A 19,016-nucleotide genomic window follows, 5' to 3' on the forward strand; every position below is an offset into this window, starting at 1 on the left:
CTTTGTTTACTGTAAGCTCTTGTGCAGTAATTCATGTGGTTACACCATGAAACAGAGAAGTCCTTCTGGAGCTTGTTTCCACACCCACCCATTCATCTGTGCCCTTCTCCCCATTTTCAGTACACGGCTTCAGCATGTCACGTTGGCATGATGTCATACAAAGCCAGCAGATTTGTCATTAAAAGCCTTGTCATCAATAGATGACTGTTTGTATTTTCTGCCTGCCTGAAACTGTTTTATACTTACTAACCCAGTAATTAAGACTGTGCTGCCTTTGAAACAGGTTGGTTTCACTGCCCCACCTTTTCCTCAGGCAATTACAAGGTGGTGCCAATGTCGAGGGGGGTATTCATTAGCCTGGATGAGACTTGGCTCCCGCAGCCAGCTCACTCAAATGCACTCCGCCCGCCCCTCCCCACATGGGTGGAAGCCCAATACTGGGCAGCCCTTGGAGACCATGAATTTGGATAGTATTTGTGGTGCACCTCTTTAGGGACGTGTAAGAAGGATGTAGAAAGAGAGCATTGCCTCAAAATGGCTGATAAAATGCTCTTTGTGCAGCTTCAGTTGAACCTGAACAGAGTGATGTCAGGGTTTTCTTATCATGTAAAGCAATGCTGTTCTTCTGGGCCACTGGATTGCTTGGCTGCTTTTGATTGTCTTGAGGTAATTGAATAGCTGTGCCGTGTAACCTGTGCTGAAGGAATCAGGGCTGTTTATTCAGCAAACAGATGTCCTGCTTTGTGGTGTGCTTACAATGTTACTGGCTTGCGTCTTTCATTAGTAAATATTGCCAACTACCCAGGCTATCGTCCTTGCACTGATAATTTTGTGTTTGCAAATGCGTTTCTGTGTCGCAAAGAGAGATTTGGAAGCTTGCAACATTTGCGAAGTAATTCCTTTGATCCATCAGGAAAGAGTCTGTCAGTAGACAAGGGTTATCCCTGCAACATCCTGTGCTACAGTACATCAAACCACCACATCTGGGCAGGATCAGTTCAGCCCTGGTGACGTGAACTGGGTGTGAGCCCAGCCTGCCTCACCAAATGGATAAGGAACATGTGAAATAGCTTTGGTTTGTATATCCTGCTCCTGTGCAATGCTGACCACAGTTGAACACATTTATCAGAGATCTCTCTGCCCTCAATCCATTTCCTGGCTTGTCCCTAGCACCACACACTCCTGAGTGGTTTCAGATAGCTGACAGAACTGAAAACAAAGCAGCTTTGTGTTTTAATCATCCCTGCCGAGACCCTAAAATTGATGTTGATCTGGAAGTTCCTCAGCTGATGCAGGCTGGCGGCAGCCAGTGGCCCAGATAAGCCATTTCCAACCCTGTATGGGGATAAGGCCCAATATCTCACTTGAAAGGAGCTGAGAGCACCCCTTCCACTGGGGCAGTGGTTTTGATAGATTGTAAGAGATTTACCCTCGCAGCTGTAGCTGTAATGTATAGAAAAGCTACTTTTTCCTATTTTCAAATTATATTTGGTATCATTTTTTAACTCTCCCTCAGCAGTCTGAACAATTGGACTCATGATAGTAAGCAAGCCTGGCTTTTATAGGAAGAAGAATGTGACAAATAACTCCCATAAATGTGTTTACAGTTTGCACTATCATTTCTAAAATACCATTTCCTATGTTGACACAGAGGAAATAAACAGTGGTAGGGGGAAGGTTTTACAGGTGCCAAGTCAGGATATGACCCCCCCAAAACACAAATGCTTGGCTGCAAGAGCAGTGAGTGCTGTACAGTGTTTGTGCTGGTAGCAATTTGATATTCAGCTCCTCCAACTTTTCTGTCCTGTGAGAGATTACAAGTTTTCAGCAAAATCCTGGGGGTAATCCTGCAGGATTCAGCTGTCAACAGCTGTGCTCACCGCAGACTCCTCTGCAGGCCATTTTTGCAAGCAGCTGTTATCTACACACCATTCCATGCTGGGGCTGATCCGTGCTTCTTGTAAGACGTAAATTGCAGTTGCCTCTATGTCCCTTATCATCACTTGATATTTCGAGTGATGCAGAAAATAAGGACACACCGAGGGGTATGTCTCTCACAGCAGCATCCTCAGGAAAGGTAGTTTTCTGGGGAGCTGGGGAACAAGCTATGTAATTGTAGCTGCTCTAAAGGAGGTCTCTGCTCCAGTTTGGGGCTGTGGGAAAGGTTTCTTACCTTAGCTTTTCCCTTAAAGATGAAAAATCTTTGGCACAAAAGAGCTGTATGAGAGCAGGGGTTAGATTTCTGTCACCTCAGAAAGAAGATTAGCAAAGGGAGCTGTCAAGTGAGAGGAGATATCCTCTGCCCATGCTGTCATGCTAGATGCCAGAGGGACATTCCTGTCTCCTTGGTGACTGCTGCTAGCAAGACCTTAGCCTGGTTGTGGATTTTCTAAGTTTCAGTTTGTAGCTGCAAAACCCACTCGTTTGTTCTTTTCTCTCTTTTTGTTTCCCTCTTCTTTCCTCCTGCTTCTCTCCTCTATTCCTGCTTTATCATTTCTGCTGCTGCTGCTCTAGTCTATGGAGGCAGTTAGAGCTTGCAGTGCCCCCAGAAATCCTGTTGTGCCTACATTTACGTGCTCTAACCTAATGTCTGCCTTCTGAAAGTACCTGAAACCCAGAAATAAAAACTGGTTTCGATGGTATGCACTTGAAAGCAGATTCATAGCCTGTGCTAATGTGCAGTGAAGGCACACTGGCTATCCTCAAATAAAACCAAGTGCTGACAGCCTCATTTTCTCAAATAAGAGTATCCTCGTATTGGCTGGAAGAGGAGGTTGGCTATTACTGACAAGCTCCCTGTGCAGACAAGTTAGTACAGCGAGCAAGGGCTGAAAGGAGCCGAGGCATGACTGAGCCTCATAATTATACCCAGATTAGACTTTTGCCTGAGGGCAAGGCACGGCAAGAGCAGCTCTGAACTCCTATCATGGTCTGTAGTGTTTGAACCCAGACACATCCCTTGCTGTCCCAGTGAAGTCAGCAGCGCCAAGCCCGGCTGGAACGAAGCCCTCCCTGTTATCTCCACAGGAGCGTTGCTGACATGGGGCAGGTGTGGGCTTGTTCTGGGCTGTGCCCTGCGGTCTGACCAGCTCAGGTTTTCTCCAAAGCCACTCTTTTCCAGGAGGGTTTTGGGCGCCTGCCAGAGCCACACAATACAGGGGAGACCTGGAGTGGTTGAGGTTCCCCATTTCATGATGGTACAGGGATACCTTGGACCACCTCTGGAGAAGGTGCTTGTTCTTCTCTTGAGCTGTATCCCCAGATGTTCTGAGCTTGTCCCTGCACACGTTCCCTGAAGCTACCACGGAACTGACAGCCAGTGAACTCCAGCCTCTGGGTGTCTGAGGTGTCACCAGAGACCAGCTGTCAGATTTCCCTCGGCATCTCATCACACAATGATGTGACCTGGGACTGCAGCCTCTTGGAATCACACTGCTGCTCTTAAACACCAGTGCTGCCTCTGTGTTTGATTGACAAGGGATCAGGCAAGTCCTTGCTTGGTAGATGCAGGCATGCACAGAAACTGGGCTGTACCAGTACCAGTGCTAGCCCAGGAAATGTGCAGTGGCTCTGACTATGAAGGATGCACCATTTCTCTACTACTGTCATTTGCCACAAGAGTTTTGGGGTTTGTATGCAGTTAAGAGGGAAAAGACTGTGCACTGCATGAACTTTGCCTGGCTGGCTGTGCTTGTCTGTGTCCAGCATGGTGTGGAGAGTGGGTACTGATGATCATCACCTGGTGGTGATGATCCTGTGTCCCTTTGTTCAGCTGATGAGTGCCCAGTGTTCTAACCTGTGCTCTTTAATGACTTGGTGTTGCAGGGGTTGGATGGTGTGGGAGCAGCGTTGTATTTAACTTCAGAGTGCAGAAAAGGCTTGAGCCAAGAGTTCTAGTACAGCAGAGGCAGCTTTGCTGCTGGCTGTTTGTAATCAGTGTCTCTCTGTTGTGCTCTGTGAAGTCAAGGTTAGATGGTGTAATTCTACTGGCCTGTGGCTCATCACAAACTGCTAATTTTGATTGAACAGTCACTCCAGTGCAGCAGACTGGTCGTGTACCTGTGGATCAGACACTGTGAAGGACTCTCTGGTCTTTCTCCTGTCTGTGGTCAGGGATCATTGCAGACAGGAAAGAGATTTCATGTACAAATGCTGGTTTATTTCAGGTTTGCTTTTAGCTATGTGCTAAGCCTCTACACAGACTTTGGACAAAGTTAACTGGGTGATACTTAGCTCAGTTCATTCTTTGTAAAATCTTGTGCAAACCAGAAAAGATTGTCAATGGTAATTGTAGTGATTAGATTAGATCACTTCAGGGTTTCAGCCTCCCCAGAGTAAACATCTGTTTTCAATACCCTAAACGGCAAGGTGCTGCACTGTAGGCAAACTTGGCCTTCCTTAATCCAAGGGACTATCATTATTTACTGCTTTTTCTGTCTCTTCCTTTGCTTTTAAGTCTGTACCATGTTGTACTTCTGTGTGTACCCTTTTGTTTCTTTTCAGCCATGTAGGAGTATACATTGTGGTTGCTCAGTATTGAGTGCTTCTGTTGCTTGCTATTGAATGCTGGTGCTGGTGTCATTCCAGTTAAGCTCTATGTACCTTTTGTCTCTGAAAATCAATGGAGAGCAAATTTAAAAGGAACTAAATTTCATAGTACCTTTCATTTTAAAAAAATAATTCCATTTATGTTTGCTCATGATGAGAGAGGTTCTCAGGAGGTCGATCTGGGAGACAAAATACAGTTTGTACTTTTAATAAACATCAGGAACCTTTTTTCTTGTAGAAAACTTTGAATGCTTCATAGTCACTCTCATCTAAACTATATTCCCAGGCATTTTTTTGTTTCTAGCAGCTGTTGCCTTGTGCTACAGTCTTGATGTGCAGTCAAGGGTTTGGGAATTCTCTAGAGATCTTAGGTAGACATATGCCAGGTTTGCTACCACAGGCCATGTTCATGCTGCAGGTGTGGCAGGAGAGGTAGAAGGAAGCACCTGAGGTGACCTATTGCTGGTATCTTCCTGTGAGGAGTACAGATGTGCAGTGATAGCAGGAAAAATCAGATTGCAGCATGTTCAGACTCCTCTGGGACTTGGGAAGATGCTAAGGTCTTGTTTGTTTAAACACTGCAGTGGGCTGGAAGCCTTGCAGAATCGGATTTGCCAAAGAAGAAGTTTGCTTAAGGTTCCTTAAAACAGGGAAAAAAGGAACATACTGAAAATAATTGAGTTTCTGGTGCTTTAAAAGCTTCTTAATGTTCTTCAAGTTCTTTTTTTCTACGAAAGTATGTTCTTTTGATTGCAGTTCAGGCTTAGCAGAGTACAGTACATCTTGCCACAGAATGAATAAGTGAGCTCAGTTCTGCAGCTGCTATTGAATGATGATGTTGGAGCATGCCTTGGCTTATCAGTGAAGGCTGCCTAATGTATTCCACCCAGCCTACCTGAGCGTGCTCTGCAGCAACAAACTCAATTAACTGTTTTTCTACCTACTGTATGAATGATTTCAGCGGTTAAGGGGGGTGCTTTGTTTCACAGTATTGTAGTAAGCCATGCCAGAGCATGCACTGGCCATTTCTTGCATGTCTCTGTTGCTTTCTACAGCCCAGCAAATGCTCCAGGAGCTTGCCACAGCACAGTCTGGCCAGGCGGCTCATGAGCAGAGTGTGGCTCATTAGCTTTACATTCATTAGTTTCTAAAGCCTCCAGAATCAGATTTGGAGGCATGAGGAAGAAATTTGCAGTCTATCCTACCAATGTGACAGAATGATGCTAGTCCAAAAGAAAAAAAAAAGGGGGGGGGGGGCCTCTCTGCACCTTTCTAAGGGATTTTATTGTTTAGTTGTTGTTTTTCAAGATGCCTCAAACTATTTGGCGTTGTGTTTGTCTGTTATCTTCAACTCAGTCCTCCCACAAAAAGTCAAATACCTGCTTTTACTGAATTATTAACAACAATGGAGCTTACGTATCAATGAAAATTATGAACGTTTCCCAAGGCAATTGATTTAAATGGAGTTAAATTTAGTGGAAGCTTCTATTGGTGTAATGAATGCTCATTACAGAGCCTAATGTGCTTTAAGGGCTTGATAACCTTCTCAGTAGGGAAGTCAGGCTGCTGTTTTCCAGCAGAGGCACAGATGCTGTAGGGTGGCACTGCTGTCACTGCAACTGTATCCCACTGCTAGGCTGGAGTGTTTCTCTTTAACCTTGTGTGTTTTTTCCTCTTGCAGAAGACCACCTCCCAGCTGGCTTCCCAACCATTGACATGGGCCCGCAGCTGAAGGTGGTGGAAAAGGCCCGCACAGCCACGATGCTCTGTGCTGCCAGTGGTAACCCTGATCCCGAAATCTCCTGGTTCAAGGACTTCCTGCCCGTGGACACTGCCACCAGCAACGGGCGAATCAAGCAACTCCGCTCGGGTAAGGTAGCGAAGCAAGTAAGCCTTCCCAGCCTCCTCACTCTTCCTCCCTTTTCTCTTTACATGCTGCTATTATATTTTCCCTGAAATGCAATTCTAAACCCAAATGTCAGTTTGCTCTGAGCTAGTTTCTTTTATGATGTAAAAACAGTTTTTGGAGCTGATCCTCTCTGGCAGGATATCGTGGCTTGTTAAAATGTCTGTTAGAGTGGACATGCCTTTTGGAACATCACCTGGATATCTTCTTGGGTAGACTGTCTTGATATTGCCCCAAATCCTTGGCAGGCTCATTTCGCTACCAACTCAGTGGGTCTCAGGTGTTTTTAATAGGAGCAGAGTGCAAATCAGGATAATGAGATACTGGTTGAGATTTTACAATCAGTGGTCATATGTAACTTTACTCCTTTCACAGACTCTGCAAGACAATGCTCTGCTTTCCTTTGAGCTCATTGCCATCCTTACTATGTGACCACAAGCATAAAGAAAAATCCAAAAAGCAGCAATTCTGTGGATTTCAAATGAAGGTGGACACAGTTTTGAAATACACCTTTTCTTTTTGATTCTTTTGTGCGACAAGCCAAATACTAGCTTTTGAAATACAAATGGTTATTTCTTGGGAGTGGCTAAGAATGCACTCATTTTAGCAAGGAATTCTTGTTTTTCTACTGCACTGTTCAGTCTCCCAGGACTGTAAGGCCCATTAGAGAATTAAAGAAAATAAAACATTGCTTTATTCACTGATGAAGTGGAGCTCCACAGTGTGAATTAGAGTGGCTGTTTAACAAGGCACAGCACAACTACACAGCAGCTTTAGTCTGGAGGAAAAAGCCTCCAGTGCCCTACACAAAGTACAGAAGAGACCAGAGCTGGAACAACTTTGTTCTGGAGAGGTCTCATGCTTAAATATGAAGCAAACTGCCTTGCTTGGCCATGATTATCTCTGGGCACTCAAAAGCTATTTGTTACGAGTGCTGCTGCCAGGGAATCACCATCTTCTAACCAAGGTGAACATCTTGAAATGTTTCTCCATAGCAGGAGCCTTCTGCATACATTTGATGATGCTTGGATGATAAGTAGGTTTGTACTTGGAGGAGTGGGTAAGTGAGACATCACTCTTAGCAAAAATAGAACCCAGCCTGACACTCCTGATCCCACCTTGATGTACCAGTGAATGCTAATTATACTAATGCATTTATAGTTTATGAAATTTCCCAGTGACCTTTAGCTTATCTCCCCCACAGCATGGTTTAATCTTGATCTGTTTGTGCTGGAAGAAAATATCACACTTGTTAATTATTCTGAGAAGCTTTAGGAAGCAGCAGTAGGAAAGTGCACATGGATGTGTTTCACTTCGTAGCTGACTAAATCAGCATCAGAAATTACCATAAATGAGCAGCAAGGCAGCCTCTGATGCACTTGCTGTAAGTTCTCCAGCCTCCTTTTCACAGGCACTTGGCTGCCTCTCTACCAGCTGCTTCACAAGTTTGGTGAGATAGAAAGTTTAAAAACAAACTAGTAAAGCCTGTCATGGTGTACAAGTTCTGATTCCTATTCGCTGTTCTTCAGCAACATCTCAATTGAATATTTCACCTGGGATTCAAACTCTAGAGCTGGCTGCTTGTGGAAGACACAGTAATTACCAAGGGAGGTGTCAAGGGAACCTTTTAGAAATCAATGAGCAACACACATCCTCAGACTCACAAAAGAAATTGATTAGCTCTCTAATGTAGTATGGGAAGTTTCTACAGTTCAGTGCAAGAGACTTCCAAATATGAGTTTGAAGTTTTGTTTTCAGGGATCTGGTGCTATGATGCCAAGATTCACCAAGGCTCTACTCCACCCTGGCATGAGTGGGGAGCATGAAGTTTGCAGCTTCTCGTGGGCCAGAGATTCAACCCCTGTTTGCATTTGTGGGTTTTTTTCCTATATTTGTAATGGACATAAAGTAGAGCCTGCACTTTGAAGTGCCTGAGTCCCACTTAGGTGACTGCAGCACCCTGTATCAGCAATGTGATGTCTTGGGCAGTTTCCCATTCATTCTGCAAGGTGTTAATTGAACTCTGCAACACTACACCATAGTTGGGCAGAGTTGCTTTTCTAAGAAAAGAGTATTTAAATAGATACCTCATTATATGGTAGAGTTTAATAGTTTGCAAAGTCTCTGCTCCATTAAGATCATATCTTATAGTCAGGCTGGCATATCTGCATGAATGTCAGTTTATACTATCTCAATCTAAATATACGCTCATTTAATTTCATTTAATTAAAACCCAATAAAAGCGAGACAGATGTAATATAGTTAAAATAGCTGCAGCACATTGTGAGCCCAATACTGTGTATATAGTGTCCGACCTTCAATGAGTACACCATATATTAGTATTCACATGTACGAAATATAGGTCACCAAGGTCAAAGCAGCTTTGGAGTCTGATGTAGAGAGGGGGTTGAGGGATGATTCTGTTGCTTCAGGCTCCTAGTGTGGTATAAATAGTTAGGGATAAAGAAGCAGCCTGTTTGGGAAAGGTGCTCTCTTCAGACACTCACAGTTGTGTTGGCTGGCAGTGCTCTGGGGGCTTCAGGCAGGTCTTTGAACTTGCATGCAGTCAGATCATGTGCCCCAGGGGGCTCTGAACATCAGTTTCTAGAGTTCTGTTCATCTTCTATCAAGGTACTAGAGTTTGTGGTTTAAGACATCCAAGCCACCATCATAGGCTTTTTTAACCCCAGCAAACTGGTGTCTTTGTCAGGAGCAAATGGACAGTTTATAATTCTGCCTTGTATCCTACTCTCCCTCATTTAGTAATTTTATATATATATGTGCATATGCACTTTTCCTGTTACACCTTCTGACAGCATAATTCTGTATTTGGAGAGCTTTTTAACGATTTCTTACCATTGCTTAGGTTTTTCTTCCCAAGTAATGCTTAATTATATTTTAAACCCAGTTCTTGGGTAGTTTTGCAAGTATATGTTAGGCTAACAGCTATAGAGATGAGAACACAAATAAATACAGGGTTTCATCTCTGTTTTCCTAGATCAAGGCAAAAGCATGGTCTCTGACTCATGCTGGCTGTAGCAAATTCTCCCTTGTTCATCTTGCTGATAGTTCCCAGCTCTTGTGGGGAGGCTGCTGTTCTGAAAGTGCAGTGACTCAGGACAACTCCCTGTTCTCCCCCCGGGGTGTGTAGCTTCACTCATTGCCTCTCAGTCAGTGACACAGGATCTAAGGCCAGCTCTGGGCTGAGAAACCTCCCCAGCATGCTAACACATTTAAAATTTGTTTGGCTGAACTGATTTTAAAACTGTCCAGGCTCTGTAGTATTGCAAGTGATGACACACATGAGTTCTGGCAGCCAGAGTCAATGCACCTTTAACCATGTTTTAAAATCAGTTAATGATATGGTGGAAGTTCTCTCATATAGATCAGATTGTGCTGATGCTTTACAGTTCTTCTGTACAGATTCCTGGATCAGAACCTCCTAAAGGACTTCAAAGCAACTCAGATGGAATTCATACTCTCAAAGCTCTTGAATGTCTCCAGTGATTTTCATAGCTGAAGAATTGCTCTTCTACCTTGCTCTTCAGAAAACCTATGAACAAAATGTCAAATTAGAATAAATAGCTATTCTGACTGTTAACATAAGTTTTTGCCATGTAAGCAAACAGCAGAAATTCAGAAAGCATTATCTTTCATCTAATAGAGAACTTGGTATTACAAAAAGTATCATTCTCTTTTAATCACTTTCAATTAACTCAGTTACAGAACCATGCCCTAGATCCTAGTGCAACTTTCAGACAATTAACTGCAAGTAAAGTATTAGAGAGGACTCTGCAGGTGACTTCAGTCACTCTCTGGAAAAGTGCAGGTGCCTCTAACACAGAAGCATGGGGAGCTGGCTCACCATATCACCTTGCTGCATTTGGGCTCTCAGAGTTACCAGCAAGCATTTTCATTTAGGCGTGATCCTATCAGTAGAAACACGACTTACTTGGAAGCAAAAGGAAGACCCAGCATGCAGAAAGAGGTGGTGCCTCTTTGTCCCAGTGAAGTGGCCATGATGTCCATATCCTGCTTCACTGGTAATACCCAGCACTCAGTATTCAGCAGATGTTCAGCTCTTAGCTGGGTACAACTTTGAGTCCAGATATCAGATAAGCATTGATTTGGGACAAGATGTAAGGACAGCATAAACAAATGGAGATTGGGTGGTTTTATCCAAAATGATCAGAGAACCCACACAAGATGGATGCTCTCTCAGAAAGGACTGACTGGAAAAAGGTTGAAGCAATATAGTGGCCAACAACAACCAGTTGACACCTGAAATTTTGTCTCCTGGAAGAACCTCACTGCACACCTATGTGTTGCTGTGTGAGGTGCACACAGCAATTGTGGAGTACTTTTAGACTGCCAGTGGCATCTGGTGGCAAATAGTCTTTCACTTCTGAAAAGAATTTCCCCATAACCTATGCTAGGAAGTAGCCAAAAGCACTGTCAAGAGTTCTCTGGGATTCATTGTTGCACTGCTCTAGTGCTCAGCTGCAGCTAGCACAAGCCTTGGTTTCTCTGCTGATGTTGCTTTGGAGTGATTTTTCGGCGGTTTAGGTTCCTACAAGGAAGTGGTATGTCAGTAAGCCTGTGGTGAGTTTGTCAGCAGAGTGAAGTCCCTTCTCCAGCAGAACTTCTCCACACTGGGAAATACTGACACAAATAACCCCAGGGGGTTTTCCAGTGTATCATCCTATGTTTTTCCTTGCTTTGGGTGTCTGACTGGATGCTTCCAGTACACGGAGAATATCAGGGCCAGCACTCATTCCTGACTGAGGTGAATGTGGGGAGTGTTTCTCAGTGTCTGGTATCATGAAGAGGAAGTACACTCTCCTTCCTTATAAATGTTTCAAACCTTTCAAACACAAGGAGTTGGGTTTGAAGTTTGATCTTGGGGTGCCCTTTGCATAAAGCAGCCTGGTGATCACAGGGCACAAGTTGGCCTCTGTAACCATTTGAGTGATGGCATCTTCATCACTTGATGGACTCTCTTACGTTGGCATTCTGTGGCCTGTGTGCTGTGATTTGTCCCTCTGAGGGACACCCTAAAAGGACAACAGCCAGAAATGAATCATCATATGATGTGAAGAATAAAGGGAAACTTCAGTTTGCTCCTTCTGGATAAGGAAATTTGGGGTCCAACTGAAAAGCCTTGTGCAGACTCTCTAAACAGTGTCCTCTGAAAAGTGAATGTCTTAACTTTGCAAAGGTGAAACATTGAACAAACACTGCAGTAAATACAGCAAGTCTCTGTGTTGCTCTCACAAGGGTTGGATTGCATTCAGAAGCCAGGAGGATTGGGATTTAACTCATGAAAATAATTAGCTGGCCACATTTAACTTTTTAGGGAATCTGCTTCAAGTATGCAGTTGCTTCTAGAGCTCTGTACAGACAATTGCATAATATAGAAAGGGTTGAGCCTCTGCAGGGAGTAGATAAAAAGATTTCCTGCAAATCTTTTCAGTTCTAGGACAGAGCAACAAACCCTATTTCAGCAGATGAGAGATAAGGAAGTAATGTTTTCGGCCCCTTGGGCTTGTACTCAGAGTTGTTGCAGCATTCCCATGGGAAGTGACACATGGTGGTGATGCCTTTCTTAACTCTGAAAATGGGAAGGAATGGGGTGGGGTGAGGGACACACAGTGCACCAGGGCTGGAGTGCCCTAGACCAAACAGGGCAAAACTATCACTTGGCAAACTTTCCAAACAGGCAAAGAGAAATAACCCTGTTTTCCATGGCTGTGCTATTCCATGCAGATATCTTTGGGTATAATTGTTCTGTTAATGGTAGCAGTAGTTACTAAGATACATAAGTAAGAAGCAAATTATTATTCCAAGAGAGAGATTACCCATAACTTCAGGCTCTGCAAGATTTTTTCTGATGCTTCAGTCATCTCTGGATAGAAGGCATCAGAAAATATAACGAGACATAAAGTTAAAATGGGATAATGTCATCTTGGCAGAGGAAAATGCTAAAATGAGTAGTTTGAGTTGCTCTCCTGCTTCAAAAAAAGGGACTCTGCCTAAAGGAAGGGTAGTTAGAAAAGAAAAAGAATAAATACAAATATTGTAATTACTTTTTAAGAGGCAAGTTAAATGTGCTTAAAATATGCCTTCTTTGTATTTACAGAAATTCTTTTCTGTCTTTCTTTCCCATTGGGTGATCATTGTTGTGGATAATGGAATGAGCTGTAAATCTGAGATACACGACACTCTTGTATGCATACTGGTATTTATTAATCAATACACTGAACATGATTTGACACACTGTGTCCTGTTTAACCCTATTTTTCTGTCTGTTTAAACTCCTCAGTTTTCTTTGGTAAGTGCTTGGTATTCAGATCCTACAAATCTGCATAAAACCAACACATACCATGAACTGCCTACAGATTAAATTTGCATGAATCTCTCCCTTATACTAACAGCCTTCATATGTGCAAATTAAGACCAAGGGGACAAAAATGGGGATTAGAAGGGTTCCCTGCCAATTTGCCCAGCTGGAGCTTCTCCATCATGCTTCAGTATTGATTGTACACTGAACTCAAGACACTGACCAGTGGAGCCTCTACTTGATAAATACCTTGACCTCATAAAATGAACCTTTAAAGATTATTGCAACAGGATAATTTAACCTTACTCCCAGAGAAGCCCTCCTTATAAGATACTCTTCATTACAGCATGTGAAATTATCTCCAGTGCCTTATAAAGAGGGTAGGGATTCCTTTCTTCTGCTGACATCCAAATTAGACAGGAACAACAGAGGTCTGGCTAGTGTGCCATTGTTGCATTACCAGAAACCACTTCATTTCCAAATATTTCTGTATGTAAAGTTAATTCTTTATGACACCAATTTCTTTGCCAGAGGGAGCCCAATGCAAGGGTTATGCGAATGTGGAGAATGACTCAAAACTGATTAATTACACTTTCCTTTTAGTTTAATGTCTTTAAGTGAGCAGATTTTGTCCCACTGGTCATTCTAACCTCAAAGCCAAATTGCACTGAGTGCCCGCAACCATGTGCTTTCCACCCCTCCTGCCCAGCACACGCACAGTCACACAGCCCCAGGACACCCCTCCTTGTTCTGTATGAGGAATGAAGGGGCACTGCACCATCTCCCTGAAGTGTCCTCCATCTCAACTGCTTGAACAGTGGTGTGGGTGAATGCAAGTGGTGAGGCCAGCCAGCAGTGCCACCTTGGCAGCTTAGTTTGGCCCCTGTTCATGAGGGTGGGGGTTTTAATGGCAATATGCAGGGCTGGATGCTGCACTCCTGAAAGCAATAAGCTTTACTAACCTCCTGAGAGTGTCACTCTGACTTTTATTGCACATCAGTTTCTTTTTGTTTATTCCTGTCGCGCTAATACGAATTCTAGCTTAAAAAAAACTTTCTGCTTTTTAGTTATAATTTTCTTCCTTTCCTCTTTGTACTAATGCTTCTCTCTAATCTTATTTGCATTCAAATTACCTCACCAGGTGGTACACCGATCAGAGGTAAGAATGCTGAAATGTGCCTCCAGTTGTCACGTCACTCCATCTCCTGTCTGCCTTGTCCCTTCTCCTCCGGTGTTTCTCATCTCCAGCTTTTACTCTCAGCCCTAACTCTGCCAGTGCTCTCGCTCATCTGCACTCTCCCACTAGTGTGTTTATTTCAGTTGGGTTTCAGCGTGATTTCTTGTAGACTCATCCATTGCAATTTTGCACTGTTGAAAGGGGGTTATTCAACGGAAAGTTTGCAAAAGTTTGGGAAATGCTCCCAGGCCTCCACCACAGGGGAGTTGACATCTCTTGCAGCTCCTGAAAGTCTCTGTACTTCCCACACAGTTGTGACCTTCTGAGGTCTTGTGTCTTGAGGGTTTTAGATGGATTGCTTTGGTGTAAGTGTATGGAGGTAACATTTTCACAAGAGAATAGTCAAATTCATCTGTGCTGCTGCTGATGGTCATGAAACTCTAAATGGAAGGAGAAAAATTCTTGAAAGGTTGAGCAAATGTGACTCTGGGATAAGAGGCACCTTTGTGTTCCTCATGTTTCTCTTTTAAGTGCACTCACCCTCAAAAGTGATGGCATAGTGGAGAACCACTGACCCAGACCCCCCCTTTCTGAGCTGGACATTCTGATGTTGTTTTGCATCATTAAGGTTTGTTTTAAATGGATAAATCAGAAGCATGTCTGGCTGTTTAAGCCCTCATTAATTAAACCCAGCCCTGGTTTGACAGCCCAGCCCAGTCTGGTGCACAGTCCCTGTAGTAGTTTTCACAGCCTGTGTGCACCAGTAATGACTTCCCAATTGGAGTGTTGTTTTTTCTAGCCCAAACACTCAAAGCTGTCTCTTTAGATTAACTTTAGCGTGTTAATCAGCGTTATGTGATAAGGCCCTCCTGAATTCTCTTGTGATTTTGGTTACCCCTCTTGATTGACCTCTGGATTTCTTGACAGAATGACTACTACCTATAAATCAACACAACCTCGTTTGTTCAGATTTCCCCTTGTCCCTTTTCCTCACCCTTTTCCCTGAATCACTGCTGGAAGTTAATAATCTTACTCTTGGAACTGGTTCTGTTGCTGGGGGTTAATGTTTTCAGCTCCTGTTAAGTGATTTTAGAGTAAATGTGAATTGGTGTTTGTTACATATTTGCATTACGTTGCCTTTGTAGCAAATCTGGGTCAGGGAAGAAGACTGCAAACCTTATTTTTATATGAATGGGCTTACGTATCTGTCATCCTCCCTTTGGAACACTGGAGATTGACAGCTGTGATGTTACAAACTCCTTAAAACTATTTCTTCATCTCCTATTTCTACTGCAAATGCTGAAATGAAGTGACAGATGGAATGCTAACTCGCCATCCGCTCTGAGCTCCCGGCCGAGCACGCTGAGTGTGCAGCCATCCCAGGGCCTCCCCGCATGCTTTGCTGCATGCCCGTCCTAGCTGATGACATTAGTGACTCAGCACCAGAACCACATGGATGTTCCATACATCCTGCTTGGGAACCGATGGCATCTCTGTGAAAAGAACCATCCATTTCATAAAACATAAGTTTCCCGCACCCCCACCCCCTTCCCACCCCCGTTTGAGTCCTGATGAGGTATTTTAAGAGTGTTCTTGACATTATTTAAAATATATGTGTCCTGTTTGAATGTCAAATATGACATTTCTGTGAGAGCAAACAGAAGCCACGTGCTGCTCTCTGGCTTCTCCTAGAGGATTTCTGTCAGCCTGATGCCTTTTATTTAAAATGGAGGTCATTGAATTTCTAAAGATAACGACAGATTAGATGAAAGTGCTTTTATGATGGTGAGGTTGTGTCCATGTAGAAGTGACTGTTCTGCCATGTTCTATACCCAGCTGCACTCTTGTTCCTCATTAAGGTAAGTTTGATGCTTTGGAATCCATTAATTTGGTCTGAAAGGAAGGGTGAACTAATTACTCTGAATGAACCCTTTTGGTAATAATGGTTGGGGGGAAGGGGTGGTTTTGGTGTGATTTCATTGCTGCTGTGACTGTGTCGCTAGGAGTTGTGTGTCTGGAGTTCTTGGGATGGTATCCAAGACATTTCTGTCAGAGCAGCGGCAAACCCACCTGGAGGGAACAGCATGTGGTTAGAGAGAGGATGACCTGAGATATTCTACCAGGCACCCCTCCAAACATGAAGAGATTTTTATCTTTAAACAAACTCTTTTGACCTTATCCACACATATTTGGTCCTTTCTGTCCAAGACATCTCTGGCTTCCCTTAAATTGGAGGAACTCCCATCCATAATTCAGAATTTCCATTTGTAGCTTCACTCTTTACCCCTATGGGACTGCCCCAGATAGTAATTTAATCTTGAAATCACTGTTTGTTCATCTGAAAGACACAGAGCTGGCGAATGCCTGTCAGATTAGGCAAGAGCTGGCTTCTTAAGGTGACCCACAGATAGTATCAGCAAATCCGTGTTTAAGCAAGTTATATTTTGAAAGTAGAATGTAAGATGTTCCTTTCCAGCATTTCTCTGCAATTTAACTCACTCAACCCTTTGTGAAACCTGGCTGCATTTTCCTGCTCTGGGCTGTAAGAGAGAGAGAATGCAGCTGTGTTTCTAGTGGGTGCTGGACTGAGCAGGCACTAGATTGGATACACATGAGGAGGTAAAGAAATATCATCATCTCAGGCATTATCCCTTTCCAGTCAGATTTATTTGTTACTTTTCTGTCACCACAGGAAATATCAGAGGTTCCTATACATAAGAGTATTTCTTCCTTGCAGACGTCAGCGTAGCAGAGGTCTGTCTGAATTAACTTTAGATCAGCTCACTTGGGTGTCAGAAGCTGTCTGGGAAGCCAGGTAAACACCCGCACCAACTTCTGTATAGCTGTAGCTAAACCTTTTCCAGTCCCAAGTGAACTGGTTTAAATATAGCTCCATTATTTCAACGCTATCCTGCGAGCTGGAGCGTAAAGCTATCCAAAGAGATTAGAGGAAGCTAAAAGAATTTTGCTGTCTCTTTTTGAGGATGTGTTTGTACATTTGGTTGTACTTTGTGTATTATAGGATTTTCTTCCTGTTTCTTGAGCTTTTCCAGTCACCAAAAGAAAGCAAAAGGAAAGCAATTTTAAAATGAGATCTGCTTGCAGGAGAAGTGTCAGGCTGGGTGGGGTAGTGCTGGAAATGCTTGTAATGCCATTTTTCTTACTGTCACATTTAGATTGACTCATGTCCCTTTAGAAGTACACAGAGGTGTTACTGTGCTTTTGACAGTGCTGTAGTTTTGCTTCTGAGGCAGAGTCCCCCGAGATTCCCTGTACTTGCTAGTGAGGGATCAGAGCATCCTGAAACTCTCCTATCTAAGAGGAGTCCTCATGCTGCCGAGACTGTTGGGTCTCCTTTCCTCCCTCTCTGCCTGAGTCCAGCTCCTGGCAGCAGTCAGGTACTATCAGCAGCTGCCTCTGGTGCTCAGAAGAGTGATTTCTCAGCAGTGCTGCCATCCAGAACAGGCCCCTTGTATGCCAATCCCCGTCCTCGCAGGCATAATAACCATAATGAACACTAACAATGAAAATACATTTGTAGTTACCTTGTTTTGCATATTTGGCAGTGCCAGTAGCTTGTGGAGGCTAGGTACAATCCTCTAGAACAGCTGGGAGATGCTGCTGTTATAAATTACCAAAAATAGTGAATATGGGAAATGCTTATTTTCATTTTTAGTGACTCTCACATGGTTTGGTGTTTTTTCACAGCTCCCACAGCAAGTGTTTGTTATCTCGGGCAGCAGCCAGGATGTCAGCATCCAACTCTCCTATTGTCAGGGCTTCACGTTGTTTCTTTGTCCACCATATTCACATTTATGAGTCCTTATTTGGTCTGGGGTTGTCTCTGACCCTACTGCACAGCTCTCTGGATTTTATTAGAGAAATTCTCCTTCCCTAGGAGGAAATTTTTAGCAAAAGAGATTGAGACCCATATCTGAGCACTTGTTGAAGAGAGAACTGGCTGAAGAGGGTTCTAAAAATACTGCTGGAGGAGAAGGCAGGTAGTATTTTTGTGAAGGAAGCTGATGGGAAGCAGGGGGAAAGAAAAGGGAGGGTTTTAGGATAGCCATGTGCTCTAGTGTGCAGATGGGCTAAATTTGCCCCTTTGCTGAAGGACCCTGGTCAGGTAGCTGGCTTCATTGCATCTGCATTGCAAGTCCTTTCCTTAGATGAGTGCTGTGTCTGCAGCCTGGTTTCTCTGAGTCTTGGGTGCTTAGAGGAACATTTAGTTCTATGTCTGATTTTATAACCCGGGCAAAAAGTCAGTCCCCGGTTGTGAGCCCAGAGGACTGAGCCTGTGAATGCCCTGGTAGAGAAAAAGAGCTGTTCCCACTGCTGGGGATGGAGCTCCAACCTGAACTGGTGAAGAAAAGAGTTGCCCCAGGAGCTCTGGTGTTTGGCTCCATGTGGTGCTCTCTGTCAGAAGAGAGCACAAACTCCCAGTGAGCTACAGAGTAGGATTTCAGAGAGATCAACTTGTATGGCAGCTCAGAGCCTTTTACATTTGGGTTGTCACCTGGAGAAGAGAGTGACAAGCCCTCCATGGCACAACAGTACCCAGCACTGCCAAAAATTGTCTTTATCAGGATCTGCCTTCCCCATGCTTTCTCTGTGCAGGGCACTTTTAAAATGCTTCTTTTAACCACTGTCACTGCAACTAATGATTCTGCCTCAGCACAAGTATATTTGAATAGATAAGTATCTTGGAAAGCTGCTAACGGGGCTGTTGTCTGTGCCCAAGTTATAGAGCAAAAGAAAAGCTAGGAGAGGAAAGGAGAGGCTGGCAGGGAGATACCAGCATAGAGTAAAGAGGGATAAGGAATATAAAGTAAGGAATACTTGTCAGTCAGCAGGGCTGACTTCTGCCCTCAGCCCTAGAAAACTCTGCCTTGTCACCGTTCTTCCTGGCACGGGAGAGCAGCCAGGGGTTTTTCTCAGGAGCTGTCAGCTTTCTGATAAGCTGAGATGTGTTATCAGGAGCAGGTCTGAGGCACAAGCAAGACTGACATGACACAGCAGTGTGGTGAGGAATTGTTCCCCTCTTC

The 19,016-nt window shown here is 43.8% G+C and overlaps 1 protein-coding gene across 20 annotated transcripts in view; it reads left to right on the forward strand.

The window, feature by feature from the left end:
• PTPRF (protein tyrosine phosphatase receptor type F) overlaps positions 1-19,016 on the forward strand; it is a 378,264-nt gene that overhangs the window by 265,376 nt on the left and 93,872 nt on the right. For 13 of the 20 annotated variants that reach the window (XM_039711435.1, XM_039711443.1, XM_039711439.1 and 10 more), the window contains 2 exons: positions 6,230-6,418; positions 13,936-13,953. In XM_039711435.1, the coding sequence (XP_039567369.1) occupies positions 6,230-6,418; positions 13,936-13,953 (207 nt within the window). The remainder of the gene's footprint in view (positions 1-6,229; positions 6,419-13,935; positions 13,954-19,016) is intronic. The other 7 variants (XM_039711440.1, XM_039711446.1, XM_039711445.1 and 4 more) reach the window with 1 other exon arrangement.

Source organism: Passer montanus, unplaced genomic scaffold (assembly GCF_014805655.1).
Source record: "Passer montanus isolate IOZ18808 unplaced genomic scaffold, ASM1480565v1 scaffold25, whole genome shotgun sequence".
In the NCBI taxonomy this organism is placed as follows: domain Eukaryota; kingdom Metazoa; phylum Chordata; class Aves; order Passeriformes; family Passeridae; genus Passer; species Passer montanus.